The 24,409-nt window shown below is 39.7% G+C and overlaps 1 protein-coding gene across 6 annotated transcripts in view; it reads right to left on the bottom strand.

Annotated features, from left to right (window-relative positions):
* Window positions 1-9,547: 9,547 nt before the first annotated feature.
* Window positions 9,548-24,409, bottom strand: part of LOC124133933 — a 63,992-nt gene continuing 49,130 nt past the window's right edge. For all 6 annotated transcript variants that reach the window (XM_046498519.2, XM_046498522.2, XM_048397686.1 and 3 more), the window contains exons 9-14: window positions 24,210-24,365; window positions 22,591-22,794; window positions 20,985-21,101; window positions 12,466-12,669; window positions 11,525-11,634; window positions 9,548-10,839 (exon numbers count right to left, since the gene is read on the bottom strand). In XM_046498519.2, the coding sequence (XP_046354475.2) occupies window positions 9,907-10,839; window positions 11,525-11,634; window positions 12,466-12,669; window positions 20,985-21,101; window positions 22,591-22,794; window positions 24,210-24,365 (1,724 nt within the window). In that variant the 3' untranslated portion in view covers window positions 9,548-9,906. The remainder of the gene's footprint in view (window positions 10,840-11,524; window positions 11,635-12,465; window positions 12,670-20,984; window positions 21,102-22,590; window positions 22,795-24,209; window positions 24,366-24,409) is intronic.

Below are 24,409 nucleotides of genomic sequence, written 5' to 3'. Positions count from 1 at the left end.
TTGATATGTGTCATCGTATCCCAATTGCATGGATCGATGCTAATGATGTCAATCATTGTATTATCTGGTCCAGACTCAGTTATTTACAGACCGCCGTCATATACTGTAGCTGGAATATTGCTGAGTATTGCTGGTATAAAGAAATCATAGTGCTAAGATCATTCTGAGTTTTATCCATTTGTTAAAATGAATTCTCACAATCACCACTTCTGCAAGTTTCTTGTGCCAGACATTGGCTCGAGGTGCTACTTATATTGGATGTACATATTCCTCCCGTGCTGCCATTGTGATATCAATTGCTTTATGCAACACACCTGTGTCATGTCCCTGTCAACTTGCCTTCTCACAAACTTCTATGGGAATTCCCATCTGCAATCTGTTCACTCAATGTATAACTGTAAATATGTAGAAACCAAGGACTGTTTACAGGCTCATGCCTAACACAGACTTTGTACTTATAGTCGCTGTGTTATTGTTTTCAATTTGTATAGACTGGATAACAAACCACAAACAAAACAAACCACAAACAAATCAAAAGTTCAGTGTTTGTGTTATTATTTTCAATTTGAATAGGCTGGATAACAAACCACAAACAAATCAAAAGTTCAGTGTGTGTGTTATTCCAGTTACGAATGACAAGAAGGATACTCTCTCCACCTCTCCCTAAAACAAGTTACAAATTGTGAACCCTCGATCCTCTTTTAATTAAGGAATCCTGAAGCTCCCCCTCTCATGGTCATCACACAAAGTGGACAAGCATTTGGGGAGGGCTAGCAAAGACATAATACACATGTGGTAGGGTATTATTATATATAACACCCTACTTGCTTTTCATAAATAACCGGTCCCTCTCTTCATGGAATTTTCTGTTCTTTTTTCAGTGAGGCCTTTGTTAAAAAATTGAACATGTTTCCCTTGTTCCCAATCAGTTTCCTTGTCTACTGATGGGTCCTCCTTTACCTCAGGTTGAACTTAGTATTTGCTCAACTGATTCAGTACAAAGGAAATAGTACTAGGTATTCGTTTGTTACCTGCATGATCAATATGTCAAATCAGATACTTACATAATTTGACTTTTCCGTACAGATTATTGGTTGCATTTTAAAGATGACTACTTTTAGGAATACAGACTTGCCAATTTCAAACAAAACGTTACTGCCATATTTCAAAGTTAAGACCTTGATGCGACATGGATCCATGGCATGGCGATAACAATGACATATTAATGTGGTTTTAAAACTTGATTGTCAAGGAATAATGTGCCTTTGACATTATGGCCATTTGAAAACAAGACTTGCCATTGTTAATGGTTATATTTGTCAATGATAACAGGGTGTGTGCCTTCCGTATGTGTCCATAGTAAATTGTGTGTCTGGCCACTTGTCTTGGTAACTATGCAAATAGCATATGAATGTTAGGGGCTTTGTTGGTCCCTAGTGAGTAGAGGTGAGAAGCCTACACTTTTCAACAGAATTGTAACAAATACAATGGCAACAAGACCAGAAATGGGGTATAAACAGAATATCAACCGCCAAGATATTTAATTGCAAAACTGGTATATATCTAAAAAATATATGCTAAAATATTTTATCCATCTTTATTGAGCACTAACCTTGTCTCAAATTACTCTGCGCAAGCACCATATAAGGAGACCACATAAATCTTTTGTGAGGCTGTTTCTTTAGAGTTGTTTGTTAAGAAATTACCTTTGTCTTTTTATGTCACAATGGATATAAATACTTGCATGGTCTTCTTCTTGCCTGGAATTACAAATTAACATAACTGCCAACTCTTTTGTTATAGAAATTTAAGTCTTCAATTTTTTTCCATCCATGCATGGAAAACACTTGTTACATGTCTGTGACGTTTGTGTGTTAGACATTGCACCATATAAGGAGAGCACATGAATCTTTTGTGTAGCATTTTGTTTTAAGTCGTTGTTAATATCCTTATATGCTTCTTCAGGATGGATATATATAAATATACCCGGTATATATCTTTGCATAGCCTTCCTCTCGTCTGGAATTACAAATTATATGAACTGCCAACGTTTTTGTTGACAGTGGAAAACACTTGTTACGTTTCTCTGTGAAGTTTGTGTGTTCAACATTAGCTTGTTTTACTCATGTGCTATCCTTGTTGAAGCTGTGCTGTTTCAAGTTCTATTCTACTTCCTGTTTGGGTGTGTATGTCAACTGTTATAGCTGGGCACGCCCCCTTGCACTCTTGGTTTGTATTTTGACCTTAAATGAAAAGTTTGAAAAATTCAAACAAAATCATTTCTTTCATCAATAACAGATTTATGGGTGTATATCTGTTTATATATCATCACTTTGAAGAAAATATTTTGTCAACACTAAAACAATTTTTGAGTATTTGTGTAAATATGTGATCAATTTTAACTTGCATATAACAGAAAAAAAGCCTGTTTATTTATTGTTCTTTCGTTTCAGACTGCCAACTCTTTTTCAACGAAAGTTGGCTAAGAAAATATTATTGAGTCTTCTTTGGTATTATTTTTATTTTTGACTGTTGATTCAGTATTTGGAGCTCAGTGTTTGTATTAAATTACATTGATTTATCCATAAGCATTGTTAAACTAGTATAAAAGTGGAAGGATTATGAAGTTATACATTTTACCACTACCCGACCGCCCCTGTTGTACACAGACAAAATTAACAAGTGATGAGTCAGCATATTACATTTTTAGTTATTTCTATGTAGATGTCTAAGTCTAAGAGTACGAATGGGGGGAAATGTCATCTTCCCTTATAATTTTGAAGTATGGACTCAAAATAGCTTTGACATCAGTTTGCCGTTTTTGAAATGTGAAAGCAAATCCACCTGATTAATCCTCATAAGTGTCATTGTCATGGAAATATTGTATCAGAAAAATATGATTTGTACAGTTCCTTTCTATTATTTTCTTCAGAAGATCCTCTACAAATGTAGATATTAAATTTACTCGGTCATGAAGAACATGATGAAACAGCTGAGGTAGAATCTTTACGTTTACAAAGGGCTTCTTTTTTTCATCATTTTGATTACATATTTGTTTTCCCAAAGCAGACAATATTCAAAATAAAATAAGAATGAAAAATGATATTCCTCTTAAAGTGTTCCCCTTAAAGTATTGTCGATTAAGAGAAATAAAGAAAAATAATTACATGTACATGTAACTGAAATTAACAGATACTTTTGAAGTTTTATTTTGGGTTAGCAGCCTCAGTAAGCAAGTAATCCAAAGTAATATCATGATTTAATTCAAGAATGCTTCTGATACAATGCTGTGATTGGAAAATTTGTCTCCTAATGTACAAAGCATTTTGTATATATGACACTGTATATTCGTTGTCCATCTCTCAAACATGGTGTACATGGTTTGACTGCTGCACCCACGATGAATGGGGGGCACATATTTATGTTTTTGAGAGTTTAATATCACAGCATGAATACCAAATAAAAATATTTAAATATCCAGCTCCATGTTGCTTGTTTGTGATTTTTGAAGGCTGTCTACTGAACTTGGAACAATGTTTTCTTGACAAGGTTATTTTCAATTTGCCTTGAATCATCCCAAGTTTCACATGTACCTTCCTTTCCCAATGTGTCACAGCTGCAGGTGACAAGCAGTTTCCCCTGGTTTCTGTTCTCTTGCAAGTAGGCCTAAAAATTGCTTACAAGTTGCTTGACTGCTGTTAGTTTGTTGTTCCACACAACACCTAAATATACTACTCAAAAGAAGTTAAAGAACACCTGATTCTTTCATATTACTACAGTTAATCTGTCATGGCATGTGATTAACTATAGTTAAATGAAAGAATTGGGTGTTCTTTAACTTCTTTTGAGTAGTATATATTCCGCATGTATCACTGTGGCCTGTAAAAGATTGAGTCTGGGCCCGACAATGCCATGACTGATATGAACCACAATGTCTCATGGCTCAATAACACACAATAAACCATTATAGCGAGGATAACGACCCGTGAAGATCCGGGTCAGAATAGGTTTTCAGCAACCAAGGCTTGCCGTAAAAGGTGACCACGCTTGTCGTAAGAGGTGAGTAACGGGATTGGGTGGTCAGGCTCAGTGACTTGGTTGATGCATGACATTGATCCCAATTGTGTGGATCAATGCTCATGATGTCAATCACTGGATTGTCTGGTCCGGACTCGATTATTTACAGACTGTCGCATAATAGCTGAAATATTGCTGAGTGCGGCGTTAAACAACAAACAAACAAGCTGGGATAATTCTTTCTTAGGAAAACAAATTCTAATAATGTTTTGGATTGAGTCACAGATTCGAACCCACACTCTGAGAATGAGGCACCTAATCGCCAGCACAAAAAAACAGCGATTTAACCCACTCCGCTATGGGGGCTTACTAAAAATGGAAGTTCGACAACTGGTTGTCTAGATCATGTAATTTGTATACACTTAGAGGGGTGCCTCACTCTAAAAGTGTGGGTTCGAATCTGAAATGGACTTCCTGAAATGGAAACTGGAATTTGTACTTTAATGAGAAAGTACTGTTATATAACATTTATTACATTTGACCACTTTCTGAACAGCATTGTGTATTCACTCAATCAACCTGTTCACTGAGTCTGCCCACCTGATCCTCGGCAAGAACCATGAGCAATTCAAAAACACAAAGTTCCACTTTGAAGGGTTCACCAACAATTCAAATTGGCTTAAATCATAGTAGCCTTTTCTCAACAATAAGTTCTGTATAAAACTGTTTTATTCCAATAATTAAAATAACAAGGTTTGCATGTGCAAAGCATCAGCCATGTTAGGAATAAAAATATAAACAACACAACAATATTTTCTTTGTACAATTGAAAATGTCAGTGAAAATATTAGTCAATCTCAAAGGTCTTACACAAGATTATCTGATTTTATAATATCCATTATTACTGTTAATGATCCAGCAATAAAACAAAATGTGTGATATCCAAAAGGATGCCTGCACATTGTTTTATTCACAGAATAAATGACACTGTATTATTACATATGGGAGGAATATGTTACTTTTCTTGGTTAAGCGTAGCCAGTCACGTTTTGGCCACGCCCCCTGCAGCTGAAATATGGCGACACACAATTGATGTGACCATAACTATATATAAACATTACTAAATACTTGGGGGATATTGCTGGAGCAAATCTTTTAAGTGTTTGGGAAGTATCCCCTGGTTTGTTTGTCCTATTATCTAATTATTTTTTTAAAGAATTCTTTTCTAGTGAAATAATCAGTTTCAAAAGAAATGATATCTTTGCGATGAAACTGCTACAAGCACTTTTGGCTTAATTAGTCTTGCCTTTTTACCATAACCATTTTACTTGAATGTTCTGTTAATTATTGTAAATAATAGACAGTCGGAATGTTTAAAAGAAAACATCAAGTATCAAAATAGAATCTGAAACCAATGTGACTACAAAAAGTATACTACTCAAAACAAGTTAAGGAACACCCCCGATTGGACGGCTGTGTTGCAATATCTACCAGCCATGACAAATGAACTATAACCATGTGAAAAAAGTGTGTGTTCTTTACTTCTTTTGAGTAGTACTGGTATTGATATGCAATTCCTCAATAAAAGTGACGTCACATAATTAAAACACTTGGCTTCAAATAGCGTTTACTAAAATAAATTAAGATCTGTAGTACATGTATTAGTATTAGTATTTATGTGAAACCTCATTATATAATAATGAAATTATCTGAAACAAAATTAGATGAAATTTAACTAGAGCTGCAACAATTGACGTTGATTCCATAAGACATCTATTTCAATAGCATTGCCTGTTAGAGATCCAACAAACACATTCAGTAACTGCTTGAGAACTGTTTCAACTGGAGGTGTTTTGCAAGAAGACCCTTTGATACCATTCCTCAAAGTCTACCACTGGTGGCAGCGATGTTACCGAGAGTGTTACGAAGCTCTGACCCGCCGGGAAAGAGCATGAATGGCCTCATTCATGATAAAGGTTCTTCTACCAGTGAGTGAGTGAGTTTGATTTTACGCTGCTTTTAGCAATATTCCAGCAATATCACGGCAGGGGACACACGAAATGGGCTTCACACATTGTACCCATGTCGGGAATCGAACCCGGGTCTTTGGCGTGACAAGTGAACGCTTTAACCACCAGGCTACCCGACCTCTTCTACCATGTCACAACATACCACAATGCACCAAAAGTTAAGTGAATAGCTCCAGCCCTAATTATAGAGTGATGATCTTGCAACAGGAATTAATGCAACTAAAATACATGCAAAGTTAGAAACATACAACACACTTGCAACATAAAACACAACCGATTGTAACTGAAGATATGTATAGAAGTACCAGGTTGGTTGGTTGATTTGTTGTTTAACGCCGCACTCGGCAATATTCCAGCAATATGACGGCAGTCGGTAAATAATCGAGTCTGGACCAGACAATCCAGTGATTAATGTCATGAGCATCGAACCACGCAATTGGGATCGATGACATGCATCAACCAAGTCAGCAAGCCTGACCACCCGATCCCATTAGTTGCCTTTTACGACAAGCATGGTCACCTTTTCCGGCAAGCATAGTCGCCTTTTACGGCAAGCATAGTCACCTTTTACGACAAGCACTAGGGTTACTACTATATCAGCACCCCACAAGTTGAGGCATAATTCTGCCAGCTTCCTTAATATAGCTTTTTTTTGTCGGTCAGTCTTGTAAACCAACTGAAAAAAATATATGGCCTAGGTGAGGACTGGTGTTGGGAAAGGGTTAGGAATATATCATCAATCATTGGTCACAATCATCCTGTTCCAACACTGCAACTGATAATAAATTCAGGGATGAGGATTGATATTTTCCTTTCAGTTGAAACTTCTTTGCAATGGAGTTGCCCATAATTTGGGGGTGTTTAGGGGGAAGCCATGAGATTTTAACAACTTTGTGGTTACTAAAATTTGCGGATCCCCGGAAGATTCTCACCCTTGTATAATCAAAGATTGTTCATTTCTCTTTTTTTTCCCAGACATTTTATGTGAAAGACCCTTTATTTACAAAGGTTTTGTGACGTAATTCACAAGTGAAAGTACTTGATTGGCTGAAGACGGCTGTACATGATTATGTGTACCCTTCCACAGAGCACAGGAATGCTTGATCAGGTTGAATACTAGTACATAGCATTTGTCTCCATCATTGATTCTATACACAATCAATCATTGGCACAGGGTAAGGATCAATCAGTCAGGTTCATTAATGAAAATACCAAATTTCCTTTGCAAGATAAATTCTCAATATTGTAATGGGTTTGTAGACATTCTCTTCGGTTTTTTGTGAAGCTTTGAAGGCTTATTACAGATTGAGATTTCCAAACTCAATAACTGAAATTCTGAATTGGACTTTGTGTTTCTTATTGGAAAAGAACTGTCAGTTATATTGTGTATGCGCAGGTGAATTAATATTAATTATGTTAATGATTCAATCAGGTATGGTTTTGTTTCTCCCATTAGGTTAGCAGTGTATTAGGCCTGTCAACCCTCCCACATCTGGCGGGAGACTACCACAAGTTGATGAAATCTCCCGCTCTCCCAATGAAAGACAATTTCTCCCGCAAAACAGCATTTTTCAATAATAAAAACTGTGCCTCCATTGTCCCCCGATTAAAAACAAAGAACAGGAAGTTGACGATTACGAAAATCCACGAGTAAGTTTTCAGTTAAATTTGTATGCAATTGTCCGGCTACACTGTATAGTATGTGCACCCATTCCCAAGTTAATGGCTACAGGAACATTATCAGGGATTGTGTCCAGTCAACCCTCATGGTGGTTATACCACATATCGATTACATATCCATTAATATACAACACTATGAACAGCTGCTGTATACGTAATGCTTATACCACATATCACTCTTCACATCAAATACTACACAAAAGAACACAAGGACCACCCAATTCTTTCATATTACTATATTCAGTCTGTCATGTTATGACATATACTGTAGTAATATGAAAGAATCTGGTTGTCCGTAACTTCTTTTGAGTAGTATACTACAACATTGTATCTGCATTTGCTTGTGGTTTTACCATCATTGAAATGGTCTCACTATTGTGGTTCCAAATACTGTGACCATTAGTGTAGGTAGATTATTTCACAACAAAAAGGGTGAATACTGGATGTGAGCCATAATCACTGGATTCTGGCACACCGAAGGGGAGTAACTCTGCACAAGCACATTGAATTGCAGAGCCTTTGCCAACAAGCCATTAGTGCCACCCCGTACATTACTCACGATCAATATACAGAAGTGACATGGCTGACTGCAGCATGCATCTCCCTCCCTCCCTCCCTCTCTCACAGTCCACATCTGGGATGTCACCAGCAGATGAAAGTCTTTAGGTAAATAAATCCATGTATAATGACAATTACAAGCATCTTGTAAAACATTAATCTGGTTACAATAAAGTGTATACATGTATCATTCAAACATCCACAACTAAATATGTCTGCTGTATCTGTTGCTAGGAAACAGAAATGTCACATCCACTCTTCCTTACTGACCACTAAGTTGCAGTCTCTCATGACGGAATGTTCCAAGTTTGAGTGAAATTTGTGTAGTAACCAGGGGTCCGGAAACAGTCATATGTCCGGTTTAAAATATTGCTTACCGGACATATAAATTTTTCTGTCCAGACATTTTAAAAAACAAACAACGCTACCTTCGGGGTCCAAATAATTGATGAGCGTTATCGTATCCCTTCAATGAATTCAGGTGAATAAACTCTAGTCCAGATAAACAATGAACAAATCTTTTTATCACCAGATATTATAATGATAGGATTAAGATAGGATTAAATTGCGTACTTCATTTCAGATTTGTTGACTGGTATTTCCGGTGTTACGTGATCGCAGTGATCAGCTGATAATGTTTTCTGAGATGGGGGAAAACATTGTGTCATTGGAAAACTTGAGTTTATTAAAAATGTTAGTAAATTTTGGGAGCTATGCCTTACCGTGCGCTATAACCGAAGCGCGCAATAACGAGGGAACACTGTACGTAACAACTGGTAATGTTTGTGAAAAGTCATACAAAAATACGCTACTTGAAGGGGGCGTGGCCTAAATGCAAATGTCCGATTGGGATTTAAAATTTTCCGGACCCCTGGTAGTAACCATGACAACTTGACAATCGTCTATTTATAAGTCATATGCCCTTGCATAAATTTACATCAGAGTTCAAGTCACACGCATTCAACAACACTGCAGTGTCCTATATATCCCTGAAACTGTTGCTCTGAGGAAGATGGGCAAGATGTACCATGTACCAGTGTATAACGTACTAATGTACCATGTACCGATGTATTTGTACCAAGTACAAGTGTATAATACATCCTCTCACAGCTACAATGTATCAAGCATCTTTTCTCAGCTTTGAAGCTCAATATGCACAGAGCTGGACTATCAACAGTATCGGGGGTGTGTGTTCCTGATACAAGCAGCATTTATCATGCTCGCCGAGTGCATGACACTACCAAGAATGGGTTGGGTGTCACCTTGGGCAAAAATTGTTTGTGTAATTTAGCTTCCTTTGATCACAATCTCCTAAATGTTCCCCATGGTTCTGTCAACCATATAGCGCATATAAATCACAATGCAGCAATGGTCGCTCACAGAAATCACAATATACTTAAAGTAGCTGAAAGAAATCACAATATTGTGATTGTAGCTCAGAGAATTCCCAAGATGGTGATATGTCTTGTAAAGCGGACACAATCCTAGGCAAGTATAATCATCCCACTGACACGCTTCCATATATGTTGAGATCCCTGTTCTGAACAACCGTTGCACACAGATTAAGTCCGATGCACACCTGCACCAACAAATTCACATAAATATGTGACATATCACAGAATCACACAAAAATGTCTGGATCACCATCACCTGTGTCCAAAGAAAGCGAGAGATAAGTCCCTCGTAACCGATCGTCTTGTGATTGGGGTTCCTCTCTCTCTGCTTGCCCATGCCTTCGAGGGCTGTGAGCTGGCACTATGGCTGTGGAAGGAACCCGGAGTACCACCTCTCCACCCTCTGTAGAACTGTCTCTCACATGGGAAGGTGAACGGTTACTGCCTGATTGCCTGCCTCTCCTCCCCCGTTGCCGTGGACGATCAGATGGTGATTGAGGCTCGGATTGTGTTCGAGGCTCTGGTTGTGTTCGAGAATCAGGTTGTATTCGAGGTTCAGGCTGTGTTCGAGGCTCAGGTTCTGATCGATTTCTTGAGGATTTCTTCTTCTTTTTGGCTGTGTGATCCCGATCTTTCCCATGAGCAACTAAACTGTCTCTACTTCTTCCTTGACCTTGACTGTCACCTTGACCTGGGCAGGCTGCTGCACCTTGCTCCCGCACAGCCTCACTTTCACTCTGTGGTTTGGGGTCCTTGTTTCTCAGAGTAGATGAGCTGACAGGGCACTCTATGAACTCATCAACTGGCTTACTGTGTCTCTGCTGGTTCATGCGTCCAGACTCATCATGGCGTCCAGACGACACAGATGTGTCATGAGGGGGGTAACAGTCCCTTTCTGCTACTGTGGAATCCGACGAAAAGGACGCTTGGCATAGATGGCGTTCCATTTGTGATCCATCCGACGATGTGTCAGATGCTCTTGGAATGTCGCATGAGTGGGACTCCAGCGAGTCTGAGGAACTTGTGGAGTCTGCTGATTGGTTGAGGACATTCTGTGAGGACGTGAGTCGAGGTACGTCTGTGGTCGGGCTGGTTGCTTCCTCGTAGGTGGGTGGGTTAACGAGTCCATTGTTGACGTCTGGCTGGGACCACATGAAAGCCTGTGAGTACAGAAACTGTGTCAGACAGCCCAGGTTATATACTGTGTACTTTTCATGTCAACTGTTCTCAACAATGTCTTTAACTGGCAGTTAGAAGATGTAGTATCTGGGTATGAAATGGGTTTAATGTCGCATTCAAGATAATTGCACGTATATAGCAACTTGAGGGTTATAACTGGTTAACACAAAGTATAAGCCCATCCCATCATATAAAAGTACCTATCCCAAATAGTACCGTATACCAGGACAGTTAATTATCAATGTATAAGCCAATCCCCTCTTACAAAAGTGTACCTGGACAACTGGCCATGTATGAACCATCCCAAATAGTACCGTATACCAGGACAGTTAATTATCAATGTATAAGCCAATCCCCTCTTACAAAAGTGTACCTGGACAACTGGCCATGTATGAACCATCCCAAATAGTACCGTATACCAGGACAGTTAATTATCAATGTATAAGCCAATCCCCTCTTACAAAAGTGTACCTGGACAATTGGCCATGTATGAACCTATCCCAAATAGTACCGTATACCAGGACAGTTATTTAACAATATATAAGCCAATCCCCTCTTACAAAAGTGTACCTGGACAACTGGCCATGTATGAACCTATCCTAAATAGTACTGTATACCAGGACAGTTGACCAAGTATATGCCCATCCCCCCACCAGGACAACTGACCATGTTGAGATAGCCAATGGGAGTGTTCTGGATGACTTCATCGTAGGAAGGCGGAGCATCTTGCTGGATCGTTAGGTTCATCCTTATTCGACTCCTGTTCCTCCCTCGTCCTGCAACATGACATACAGACACTGGATTTCTGGAGATGGTTGTAGTCATAAATATCCTAGTAAATAAATACCTTATCACCCAACTTACATCCTGGGTGATAGCCATTTCATGTAGGATGAATGAATATAAGATGTAAAAAAGTCAAAGTAGACTAAAACAATATGGATAACACCTTTATTATACTGTAATAGCCTCCGACACGTGGTATAAAGCCTAACGGGGGATGCATAAAACCCCATGTACCGCAAGTAATCCTGCTACAACAAATTTATCTTACCGACATGTTCTAATATGACATTGTAAAAGAATTCAAACAAATTCAAAATTGAAAGAAAACAGATTGTCACTTGACTTCCAATCCCTGGGAAAAAGCATGCAGCTCTTTTCTTTGAAGTGGGGTATTAGGGATTTATTCTGTCTCTCAGATATCCACATGCAGCCTGATTTGCTCCTGGCGGGGTATAGGGGATATATTTCCCCGCTGAGATCTCATCATTCTGACATGGAGGTTTGATAATTATCCTTATACTGTTGTCAAGCAAGGATCTATACCGAAACATCACTATTACAGTATAAAAAAGACATTGTTATCCATACTTTTTTGTGTGTCAACTTTGTAAAGTCAAATGAGAAAAAAAATGACAGGATTTTGTTCTGAAAATGTATGGACACAAAAAGATAATAGGACTATGTGAATAAATTTTCTTGTGGCAATGTCATTAAAATTTGAAAGTTTGCTGGCACCTTATTCCTTGTCACAACTCCAATTTATTCAGGCTCAAGAAAAGAAACCCTTGTCATTATATACTGTGACCATGGTGACAACTCACGGTTCCGACGCGCCATGTTGCCGCTGACCGAGGTGATTGGCTGTCGACCATTGCGTGGTCCCTGCTGGGACAGCGTACGACATCGGCGGATGAAGATGATGAGCAGACAGATGACGACGATGAGGAAGATGGAGATGACCATTGGGATGATGACGCCGATGCTGATGGTGTAGGAGTAGCGGGAATATTCCCCATCTTTGGTGCCTGGAACAAAGACAGGGTGTTACTGTAATATCAACTGTATATAGTGTATACTCAGGGAGCTGAGAATGAAAAAAAAATCGCACACTGATCCAGGGCCTGGGGTCATAATGTAGTGCTTTGAGCATGCTTTAGGGTGTGGCACATAATAAAAATACACATTGTTATTATTATTATTATTATTATTATTCAATCTCATTAAAATCAGATCTAAGTTCTCGCTGCCGCTAAACAAAGATCTGAGGACATCCCATTACGAGTCACGTCAAAACGACCTTTCGCGAAGTTTGACCGACCACTGAAATGACTAACAAGAATCGACATCAGCCAATTAGAAAGCAGCTTTCATGAGCCTTACGGCACTCGTTTCAACCTGTTGACTTCCATTTCAGACTACGCTTGAAAAATATGTTGACACAGTTCTCGATTAAAATTTTGTAAAACTGATCAAACGAACATTCCAGAATGTCTAATATATGGTTGCGATTGTATGGCAGTGCTTCCCGAGTACTGTGCAACGCCTCCTCCGTTCAAATGTTTATCACATGGAAGCGAGAGATAGGCGATAATTTTGAAAGAATCAGTCGTACGAGCCGTAACTGTTGTTCGGAATACCCCGTGTTAACGTTTTTGAGGTTGCATCATTAGAAAACACATTCCGACTATCACTTTCACGATCTGGTAAGCGACGCTCTGATTGGTCAGATGAAAAAAGGTCGTTCTGACGTGACCCATAATGGGATGTCCTCAGATCTTTGTTTAGCGATATCGAAAACAAAGATCTGATTTTAATGAGATTGTAGTAGTAGTAGTAGTAGTAGTAGTAGTAGTAGTAGTAGTAGTAGTAGTATCAGCATGACTGCATACAAATAATGAGTGAATGACTCTGAACAACAGGATTTAGGTGATACAACATGTATATATGCACTCTCAACATATATCCCCTCTTAACCATCCAAGCTATCGACTTTCAGCAGCCATTGTAATCACATGACAGCAGATAGCTGCCTAGCATTCTCCTATACATCAATGACAGTGTCGACACTTGCAAGACTTGAGAGCTGTAATATTTTCTACTTGATGAGGAGCGGGACACCATCTCATACCAGACTGACCTCTGACCCCTGAGTTTCATGTACTACATTCACAAAAACAATTTCTGACACAAAATGCTGGGACAAATAGTTTGTGACTCTGGTTTTACAAAACTAAAATAATAAATCACATCACATGTCAGATGTCCTGACAAAAACAACATGTTGTGATCTCAGAAATATGTTTGTGGCTCCTCCTCACTGAGTAAGAGTGAGTGAGTGAGTGGTTTTATGCCGCTTTTAGCAATATTCCAGCAATATCACGGCGGGTATAACACCAGAAATGGGTTTAACACAATGTACCCATGTCGGGAATCGATCCAGGGTCTTCAGTGTGACGAGTCAACGCTTTAACCACTAAGCTACCTGATCACTCCTTTCTGAGTAAGAAATGTAAATTTACATGCTTGGAAGCAGTGATTGAAAAAAGATTCAAACCCAAACATAATAAAATAACCTGTATATATCACATCAACTATTATAGTGCTTACAATTCAAGTATCATTATCATGATGAACATTGGATTCAAACCCAATCTGAATGGCAGCACCTAGGCCACTTGATCCACTGTACCCCCTGGGGGTGTCATGACTGCCAGATAACATATGGTCTTTTTTTTTAAATAGAAAAGTCCCTCTACATATAAATCTCTCTTCATTCCAAACTATAAATAGAGTGAGTGAGTGAGTATTATTTTACGCCGCTTTTAGCAATATTCCAGCAATATCACGGCAGTGGACACCAGACTTGGGCTTCACACCTTGTACACATGTCAGGGATCAAACCCGAGTCTTCGACGTGACAAGCGAACGCTTTAACCACTAGGTTACCCGACCGCCCTATAAATAGAATCATCATACATTGGAAACCTTTTTTCCAGACCCGACACCCTGTTCAACAGGGTAGTGGAGATTGTCAGCTCCTGTATGAAAACATAGATGAATAGGGGAGGACATCTTGTATCTACACACAACAGATGCAGTTATCGAATGAATGACAGACACAGCTCACATTATCCTGACTTACCTCTATCAATCGGGGGATAGGGGAGGATGTTGGACATCTTGCAGCTACACACAACAGATGCTGTTATCAGACAATCCAAACAGCAGACGACACATCTCACATTATCCCCAAAAGTAAGTGTCAACTGCCTGCCTAACTTCCCACAACACCGTACACAGTGAAGTAACCGGGATCCCTGATGTTAACACAGTAGTCCTGACGGCCCTACTCTAAGGACCTCACGTTATCATTTCCTTATTTTCCTCGAAAAATATCTTTATTTCCCTGTGAGCTGTTGACAGACAACAACACATGACTGTATCCTCAAACAAGGGAGTCGTAGCATGACCTCTACAGCCTTGTGACCCCTCACCTATGACATAGCAAGTCAACAAGGTGTGTTTGAACTCGGAGTCAATACAGAAGGTGGTCTTCAAAGTCAGGCACATGTTTTGCTTAGTTTACAGTTCGACTTTTTGCCCTGCGAGAAGTTATGTCAAACATTTCCTGCAACTGTGTCACAGCTGGACTGTTTCGGTGTGGGTTGAGTCGGGCGAGGTAGGAAATGTGAGGTGAACTTGAGGAAATGTGTCCTGTATTGGCCGGAGTCTGGGCGGTTTAGTGGAGTGTGTTGTGTTCATGGTGTTGGACTGTACACAACGGAACATCCCAACAACAATTGCAGAAAGCTGGGACGTGTTAATTCAGGACTGTCACATCTCAACATCATTTTCAATATTTTTATTTACTTTCTCAATGGTTTCACACCTTATCGCTGTTACATAAACATCAGTTATGTGTCTATTTACAGAAGTATAGGATACAAAAATTCAACGATGGTATTTCTGACTACACCCTTTTTCTTGAGGACTTTTTTCATGTGTGGGCTATAAACAGCATATCAACACATGCACACATCCTGGTTATGGCAGGTTATCTTTGTTTGTTTGTTTGTTGTTTAACACTGCAATCAGCAATATTCCAGCTACATGACAGTGGTCTGTAAATAAGGAAACACAACAACAAATGACATTCCCTGGTAACTACTGCTTCTCTCTACTGATACTGTCTACTGGTACTGTCTGGTAGTGTCTACTGGTTTGATCTACTGCTTCTCTCTACTGATACTGTCTACTGATACTGTCTGGTAGTGTCTACTGGTTTGATCTACTGCTTCTATCTACTGATACTGTCTACTGATACTGTCTACTGGTAGTGTCTATTGGTTTGATCTACTGATACTGTCTACTGGTACCGTCTACTGGTTTGATCTACTGCTTCTACCTACTGCTACTGTCTACTGCTACTGGTTTGATCTCCTGCTTCTGTCTACTGATACTGTCTTCTGATACTGTTTACTGCTTCTGTCTTCTGATACTGTCTACTGCTTCTGTCTACTGATACTTTCTACTGCTTCTACTTCTGATACTGTCTACTGCTACTGGTTTGTTCTCCTGCTTGTCTACTGATACTGTCTACTGCTTCTGTCTACTGATACTGTCTACTGATACTGTCTTCTGATACTGTCTTCTGATACTGTCTACTGATACTGTCTACTGCTTCTGTCTACTGTCTTTTTAATACTGTCATTTGCTTCTGTCTACAGCATATGTCTTCTGCTTTGATCTACTGATATTGTCTACATCTGTCTACTGCTCTTATCTACTGATGTTGTGTAAATCTGTCTGCTTCTTCAGTCTACTGCTATTGTCTGCTACTTCCATCTACTGCTAATGTCTACAGAAACTACCCATTCCAGGATCTAAACCTGTGATTTTGGCGTGGAAAGCGAACGTGTACCCACTAATCCACCCCACCGCCCAGCACCAACACAAAATAACATCTACTGCTCATGCAATAAATCATGTAAGAGGCGGAAACAAATGATCTTTCCTTGTATGATTTCATAAACATTTTTACTTATTTCGTTCTTAAAATAACATTGGAAAAATGCACATTAATTAACCAGTTAGAGACTTTAGATTGATTGATTACACCAGTACCAGTGATTGAGTGGACCAGCCCCTGGTGTGTGTACATGGACATAGCTCTGCCCAGGGCCAGCCTCTGTGGGTCTATGTCAAACAATGGGAGTTACACCAGTCACAGCGCCAAGATCACTGTGGGCAAGTGGTGCCTGGGAGTCGAGACAGTTGTCTCCTGACAACAAACAACTACTACTGTGTTGTCAAACCCTAAACAAACGACTCCAGTGTATCCACACACCCCACAAACAGAAGCAGTGCCTTCGAAGAAAATGCACTTAAAGATCAACTTTTGTTTGTTTCTTTGTTGTTTAACGCCACACTCAGCAATATTCTAGCTATATGACGGCGGTCTGTAAATAATCAAGTCTGGTCCAGACAATCCAGTTATTGACATCATGAGCATCGTTCCACGCATTTTGGGATACGTTGACATGCATCAACCAATCCTGATCCTGTTGGTCGCCTCTTATAACAAGCCTGGATTGCTGAAGACCTATTCTACCCCTGATCTTCACAGGTCTAAATATTAATTTGTTTGTTTGCCTACATACAGCTGCTGGGGATACATATCAACTAGACTGGAGCTTTCTACAATACATGCCTTCCTAGCTAGGGTCGATGGCCATTTGTATTCTTTTAAAAACATTTTACTTTCTAGCGACAGTCAAGGGGGGTCAGGTGTATTACACTGTGTAAAAAGCTACTTTCCAAGCAATACCCAATGATCAGAATGTATTGCGTTAAAAGAATACTACCAGGGACTCATCGATGATTCCAAACTACGTGCCCTTGGCAGGCAAATTGGGAAAACATTTTGTTCAAATTTGTGATATTTTGTGAAAATCATATTTTCCTAAATTCCAAGGGACGTTAATGCATCCAGTGCATAAATGTATGGCCAAGCATTATATTATCTTCCCCTGTTACAGTGAAATACAAATCACTTGACCATGCCGTCACATCAGTTATAACTGTCACAGCAGGAAATGGGAAATTAATCAGTTCAATTTGAGAATTTGTGCAGATATTAGCTGCAGGTCTAGAGAAATCCTTTTCTATTTTGCTAGCTACAGTAAATGATATGTATGTAATATATTAAAATAGTACTACTTTCCCAATAACAGTCAATGATCAGTTTGTATAATGTTATAATAGTACTACTTTCCTAATTACAGTCAATGATCAGTATGTATAATGTTATAATAGTACTACTTTCCTAATTACAGTCAATCATCAGTACGTATTATGTTAAAATAGTACTACTTTCCTAATTACAGTCAATGATCAGTATGTATAATGTTATAATAGTACTACTTTCTTAGCTACAGTCAATGATCAGTATGTATTATCTTAAAATAGTACTACCTTCCTAGCTGCGGTCAATTATCAGAATGTGTCAAAATAATAATATTTCCTAGCTACAGCCATTAAGAATGGGCTTCATATTCTACCAGTACAGAGAATCAAAACCTGGTCTATGCAGCTTGATACCCCACCAACTAGGCTACCCCTATATCAAGTTAAAACATCATAAACTGGGTACAGAAGATCACCTAGTTTCAAACAAGCTGTATCTGTACAGGTTATTCTGATGTCACAAGGTCTAGAGTTCGATCCCCGGCCGCGTCATACCAAAAGACGTTAAAAGATGGTACTTGTTGTTACCCTGTCTGGCGCTCGACATTAAGGGGCTAAAACAAGGACTGGTCGGCTCGGAGTCAGTTTACTGTGTCTGAGTGGGATATTCATGTTAAACTGCGGCATGGTATCTCAGTGAGCTAGCACTATAAATCGGCATCAGTTCGGACTAGTACAAGCAGCCACACAAACACACACACGTACATGCACGTCGCTATATAAGTGCAATAATCTTGGACGCGACGTTAAACCCCATTTCACCTCACCTCACCAATGTCACAAGAACACACTTAAAACCTGATTCAAATATGAATAACCTTGTGTTGTAGTTTGTGCCGTTGTCCATGGTGATGAGGTTGAGGCCCAAAATGCTGGCCTGTTGTTTCCAATCACGGAGCTGGAAGCTGGGAACTGATACCCTGCCATAATGGAAGCCTTAAATCCAGGCACGACACTGTCTTCCTAACAACAGGAATTGATGTGTATATCCATGAATATCTTCTCCTCAATGACTGATGGTCACGGAGATCCTAGCTGCTGACAACTACCTATGTGTGCAGAATGTTGAGTTTTATACCAGGAAGACAAGGACGGCTAGAGTACATGCTGGTCTGTGCACTGGGTGGAGCTGGGCAGACTTCTGTTTGATGTTTACCACAGAAAAGAGAGTAAGACAGGGAGTTTAGTACGGTGCAATCCACTTGTCAGTGCTACAAAACATACTTGCTACATAATGCAGCCATGTTGCCTGTCTGGGGTCTTGTTTCGTACATGAACATTTCAGTTATCAATAGTCTTGATAACTTGTCAATTTTCAAGCAATATCGAGTGAGGAATATTCACTAGGAGTTAATTGTGGAATAATGATTGCCGAGCTACATGCTCAAGTATTCAAAGTAATTAAGATCCATTACAGAGGTGGCTGAAAGGGTGAAAACCCTAACCAACCCAAACATTTATACATTCTGGAATTTTCAGGTGACCATACTAACTTATTTTCACGTGACCATACTTAACGTGAGTTAACGTGAGTGAGTGTGTGAGTGAGTGAGTGAGTGAGTGAGTGAGTGAGTGAGTGAGTGAGTAGTTTAAATCCGCTTTGAACAGTATTCCAGTGATATCACGGCATGTCAGCTTGATGTGAGAGAAGCCTGAAGTGATGCAGGTACCACATGTTATTGGTAGGTTCACTCAATTTACTTTCATTTTTAAAACTTATGAAGAAATTCATCCTGTTACACAACAGTCAGCAACATTGCAGGTATATCATAGTGAGTGAGTGAGTAGCAACTTTTTTTTGTTAATTCACTTCAAACAACCTTTCATACAGGAGGAACACTGCAACGTGTAAATTCCGCCACAATAATTTGATACAATGTCACATGTCTAGTTCTTATGTCTTCGGGTTACATCCTGAACTGAGGCTGACGTGACAGATCAGTGAGGGCCTGTTTGTAAGTGAATGGGTGAGTAACTAAAGTGGGGTTTAACGTCACGTTCAAGATTATTGCACCTATAGATCCACATGAATGCATGTGTGTGTGTGTGGCTGATTGAACTAGTACGGACAAATGATGGTTTTATAGTACTAGACGACTAATATGATATGCTACAGTTTAACATGAATACCCCACTCCACACTCTATCCCCTTAATACCAATCAAAAGACACAATAGCAGTAAAATGGAACAAGAACACATGCCTTGTCCATGATAAGCAAGCACATTTACCACCAGATTGTAAGACTATCTCTGTTGAATGAATAAAACACTACCAGACTCAAACAGGGACTAACCCATACTGGACATCAAACCCCAACCTTGTCCATGATGAGTGAACACAGGCCCCCACAGCACCATCCTACCTTGCAGTTAACCAATGACATTCCTACGACGAAGACATTATGTAGTGAGTGAGTGGGTGAGTGGGTGGGTGGGTGGGTGGGTGAGTGAGTGAGTGAGTGAGTGAGTGAGTGAGTGAGTGAGTGAGTGAGTGAGTGAGTGAGTGAGTGAGTGAGTGAGTGAGTGAGTGTGAGTGAGTGTGAGTGAGTGAGTGAGTGAGTGAGTGAGTGAGTGAGTGAGTGAGTGAGTGAGTGAGTGAGTGTTGTTTTATGTTGTTATCATCAATGCTCCAGAGATATCCTGATGGCCTGAAAATCATTGAGATTTGACATAGCAAACCTGTAGCTGGATGCATCAGATTTTGTTTGTTGATTAACGCCAATCTAAACAATATTCCAGCCATATGACGTGGCTTGGAAATAATTAAATCTTGACCAGACAAACCAGTGATTGATCCTGTGTGCGTGATTCCTGCTGTCAGGTTACAATGACATGAACTTAACGAAGTCCTGACCCTCCCCATCCATTACGTCGTACAACAAGCAAATGTTCCTGGGGAACTATTCTAACCCGGAATCCCCACAGGGTGGCTGCATCAGCAACAATCAACACTGTGGGGTTACCATGACACACAATAAACCAGATGACATTTCAACCATTCAATCCTCATCGTTCTCGTACATCTAGCATGAGCGTGTTCCATTCTGCCTGGGAATCTGTGCAGGGTACTAAGATGTTTTGAAAGTGCCTACCACAGAGAGAGGACCTTTCATCCGAGTTGTCGCCACAGTGGTCGTAGCTGTCGCACTTGAGGTCTGAGGAGATGCAGCGGCCGTTGAAACACTTGAAGTCTCGGTATCGACAAACTCCTGCATCAGAGATGGGAGCAACATCAGTGCACGTGAACAAAACTCTTATTTCAGTCTTGAACCATTTCATAAAACTTTTAACATCTTTAACAGATTGAATACCCATTACAAAGAAGTTGAAATTATTATTTTCACAACATTGTGTGAATGTTTTCCATCAACCATGGTACAAACTCATGGTTGTCTCCCTTTGTCTACATCCAGCTATCGGCCCAAATCAACCAAGCAGCACATCAAACAAAGCAACAAAGCCTAAGAGGTTGTTAATGATAGCCGGGAAGGTTAATGAGCATGTCATTAGCTAAAGAACCATGTCAAACCACCGTCATAACACACGTCACACAAAAACTACAGCCTGTGACTTTACACACTTGTTCATTTCAGTGGTAACAGAGCTCCAGATAAGCTTTTGGTGTTTTGGGTATTTTACCCATCGATTTTAAAATCACTGGGTATCAGTAATTCTATCTGGGTATTAAAATTTCTGTTACCCACTAGTTTTTACACATGTGGGTATTTAAGTTAAATATTTAAAAGCACTATTCATCTAGTCCCTGCAAACTGGGTTCGAGAGCTTTATAGGACTAAAAAATACCACAATACTTCCACAAGAAAGTGTGATGGCAAATGATCATGATGTGACTGTCATCGTGGAGTTTGGCAAGGTTGAGGGATTGCCCGTTTATAATTTCAAACTAAGTTGCTGATTTGCTAATCAAATACGCAGGGTTACTTCACAATATTTTGATGATACGCAAAAGTTATATTTTTGTAGCGTATCTGTTATGTTCGTTGCATATTTGATACGCTTGAATTTTATTTTACTGCGTATTTCTGCATTTCTGATGCGTATTCCACGCAGATACGCAGCTTATCTGGAGCTCTGGGTAATCAGCTTCTTTATTTCAGTATTTCTGGGACTCATGTACAACAGTTTATTGCTGCTTTGAGTGAGTAAGTGAGTGAGTTGGATTTAAAGTCGCTTTTAGCAATATTCCAGCAATATCATGGCGGGGGACACCAGAGATTGGCTTCAAACATTGTACCCATGTGGGGAATCAAACCAGGGTCTTCAGCATGATGAGCGAATGCTTTACCCACCAGGCTACCCCACCGCCCATTTTGCTGCTTTGAACAGTTCTTCATTATATCATGGCTCCTTAGCTTCATGTGGGCAGAAAGCCCAAGGACTTTAACATTTACCTTACTGGCAAAACCCACATTTGAAGTCTAGAAAACTCTATTTCTGTCAATTAAGTTCAGGTAATAATATTCTATAGAGAGACACGAAAATCAACTGAAAATTACGTCAAAAGATATATATGAAAGAGGACTCAAACATTTTTAGCACAGAGAGCACATACTGGACAACCACTTTTTGGTTTCACCTAACAAGTCCCCAGCGCTCCGTGACAATGTTCCGTGACAATGTTCCGTGACAATGTTCCGTGACAATGTCCCGTGACAATGTTCCATCATGTTGACTTACCGTAGCTGTAGGAGGAGTAGGCCAGAACGAAGTCCCGGGCGTTTTGGTACCGTCCCTGGAGACGCACATAGAAGCCAGTGTTGTTCACGAAGCCATGGTTCTTGTAGCGATCCAGGTTTTCATACTTCACCAGAGCCACTTCAGTGCCAAGGGAGGTAATTCCTCCCCGAATCTCCACCCGGTCCCGCTGTTGTGGGTAGTACACTGGGAACAATGCGAGTGGAGGTTTACATACTCGGACAACTGTTCTGTAGATCACATATTAAACATATGAATGTTCTGGTTTTGTCTGATGACAGAAATGAAATGTGTTCATGTTGTGTTGACCGTATAATTGTGTTATTCTCTGTTCTGGATATTTGTGACAAGTTGGTCACTGATCAAAATCTGTGTTAGCCAACACAGCAAGACCTTGACAATAAGAACTCCATTACATTCTACTCAAAACAAGTTAAAGAACACCCATTTTTTCATATCACTATAGATAATCTGCCATGGCTGGTGGGTATTGCAACACACAGCCTTCCAGTTGTGGGTGTTCTTTGACTTGTTTTGAGTTTTGTTTGTTTGTTTGTTGTTTAAGGCCACACTCAGCAGTATTCCAGCTGTATGACGTCTGTCTGTAAATAATCGAGTCTGGACAAGACCATCCAGTGATTGACAACTTGAGCATCGATCCACGCAATTGGGATATGATGACATTTATCAACCAAGTCAGTGAGTCTGACCACCTGATCCCACTTACGACAAGCCTTGGCGCCTTTTACGGCAAGAATGAAGACCTATTCTACCCCCGATCTTCACGGGTCTGTTTTGAGTAGTATATCACGATATGGTTAAAGACAGACATCCAGTATAGTCCTCCTCAAGACTTCAATGGCACAATGGTCTAAATAGTGATACTCTGCTTGTCTTGAAAGTACAGACAATTTAACTCAACATCAGTGCCCAATAAACTTTGAGATAAACAAGTTTCATTGTTCAGTGAAATCTTGTTAATTTGTTTCCATTGAAGTGTGACGGAGTAACAAATTTTCGAATTATTAAGTGTAATAAATCAAAGGTTGAATAGTCTATAACTGTTCCCCAGATTAACCATCCATAAGACAGGGTTAACAAATAGCTGGAGGAAAAATCATACAATAAGATGTATATAAGGTTAAAAAAAATGAAAGAATTGGCCCTCAGGCAATGATGTTTGAAAATATAGTGCAGGCTGGCGGTCTTTTTTTCTTTTCTTTTTTGGCTTGTTCAAACTAGTATGTAACCAAATAAACAGTTTTGTATATCAACCTGGTAAAGAGCCTCCCTACATAAACAAGCATACAAACTCCTATTGCTGCCATGACCATAACACGAGATGTGCAGTAAAGCAGTGCTCATGTAAAGGGAAGTAACTGCGTGCTGTACTGGGTCACATTAATTATTTTGGAAATGGCACTAAAAATGAAATGTGCAGCAGACTTTATGATGATGCGGGCGGTGCCTGAGAACCAAGACTATTATTTTTTTAGCCTAAATATTCCTAAGACTTATCATCCAGAAAGCAGGATTCTGGGATAAACAGGGTCTGGATTACAAAGGTTTCACTGTATAAGAGTGTGTGATAGACAACTCACTTGGTGAGCTGTCATATTCAATGAGCTTGACTTGAATCATGCTGAACTCTCGATGGCGCCCAAAAACCCAGATACAATCATAGTATTCATTGGTGCTCATCACAGGGTTAAAGGTCACGACCCCTCCTTCCTTGTCCATCAAGTATCCTCCACAGTCTAGACAGAAGAAAACAAATAAACTAACAAATAAATAAACACAT

This window comes from Haliotis rufescens, unplaced genomic scaffold (genome assembly GCF_023055435.1).
Source record: "Haliotis rufescens isolate VD_foot unplaced genomic scaffold, xgHalRufe1.0.p SCAF_17, whole genome shotgun sequence".
NCBI classification, from domain to species: Eukaryota; Metazoa; Mollusca; class Gastropoda; order Lepetellida; family Haliotidae; genus Haliotis; species Haliotis rufescens.
Note: the sequence above shows the minus strand (reverse complement) of the source record. Positions and strands in the feature narration are given on the sequence as shown.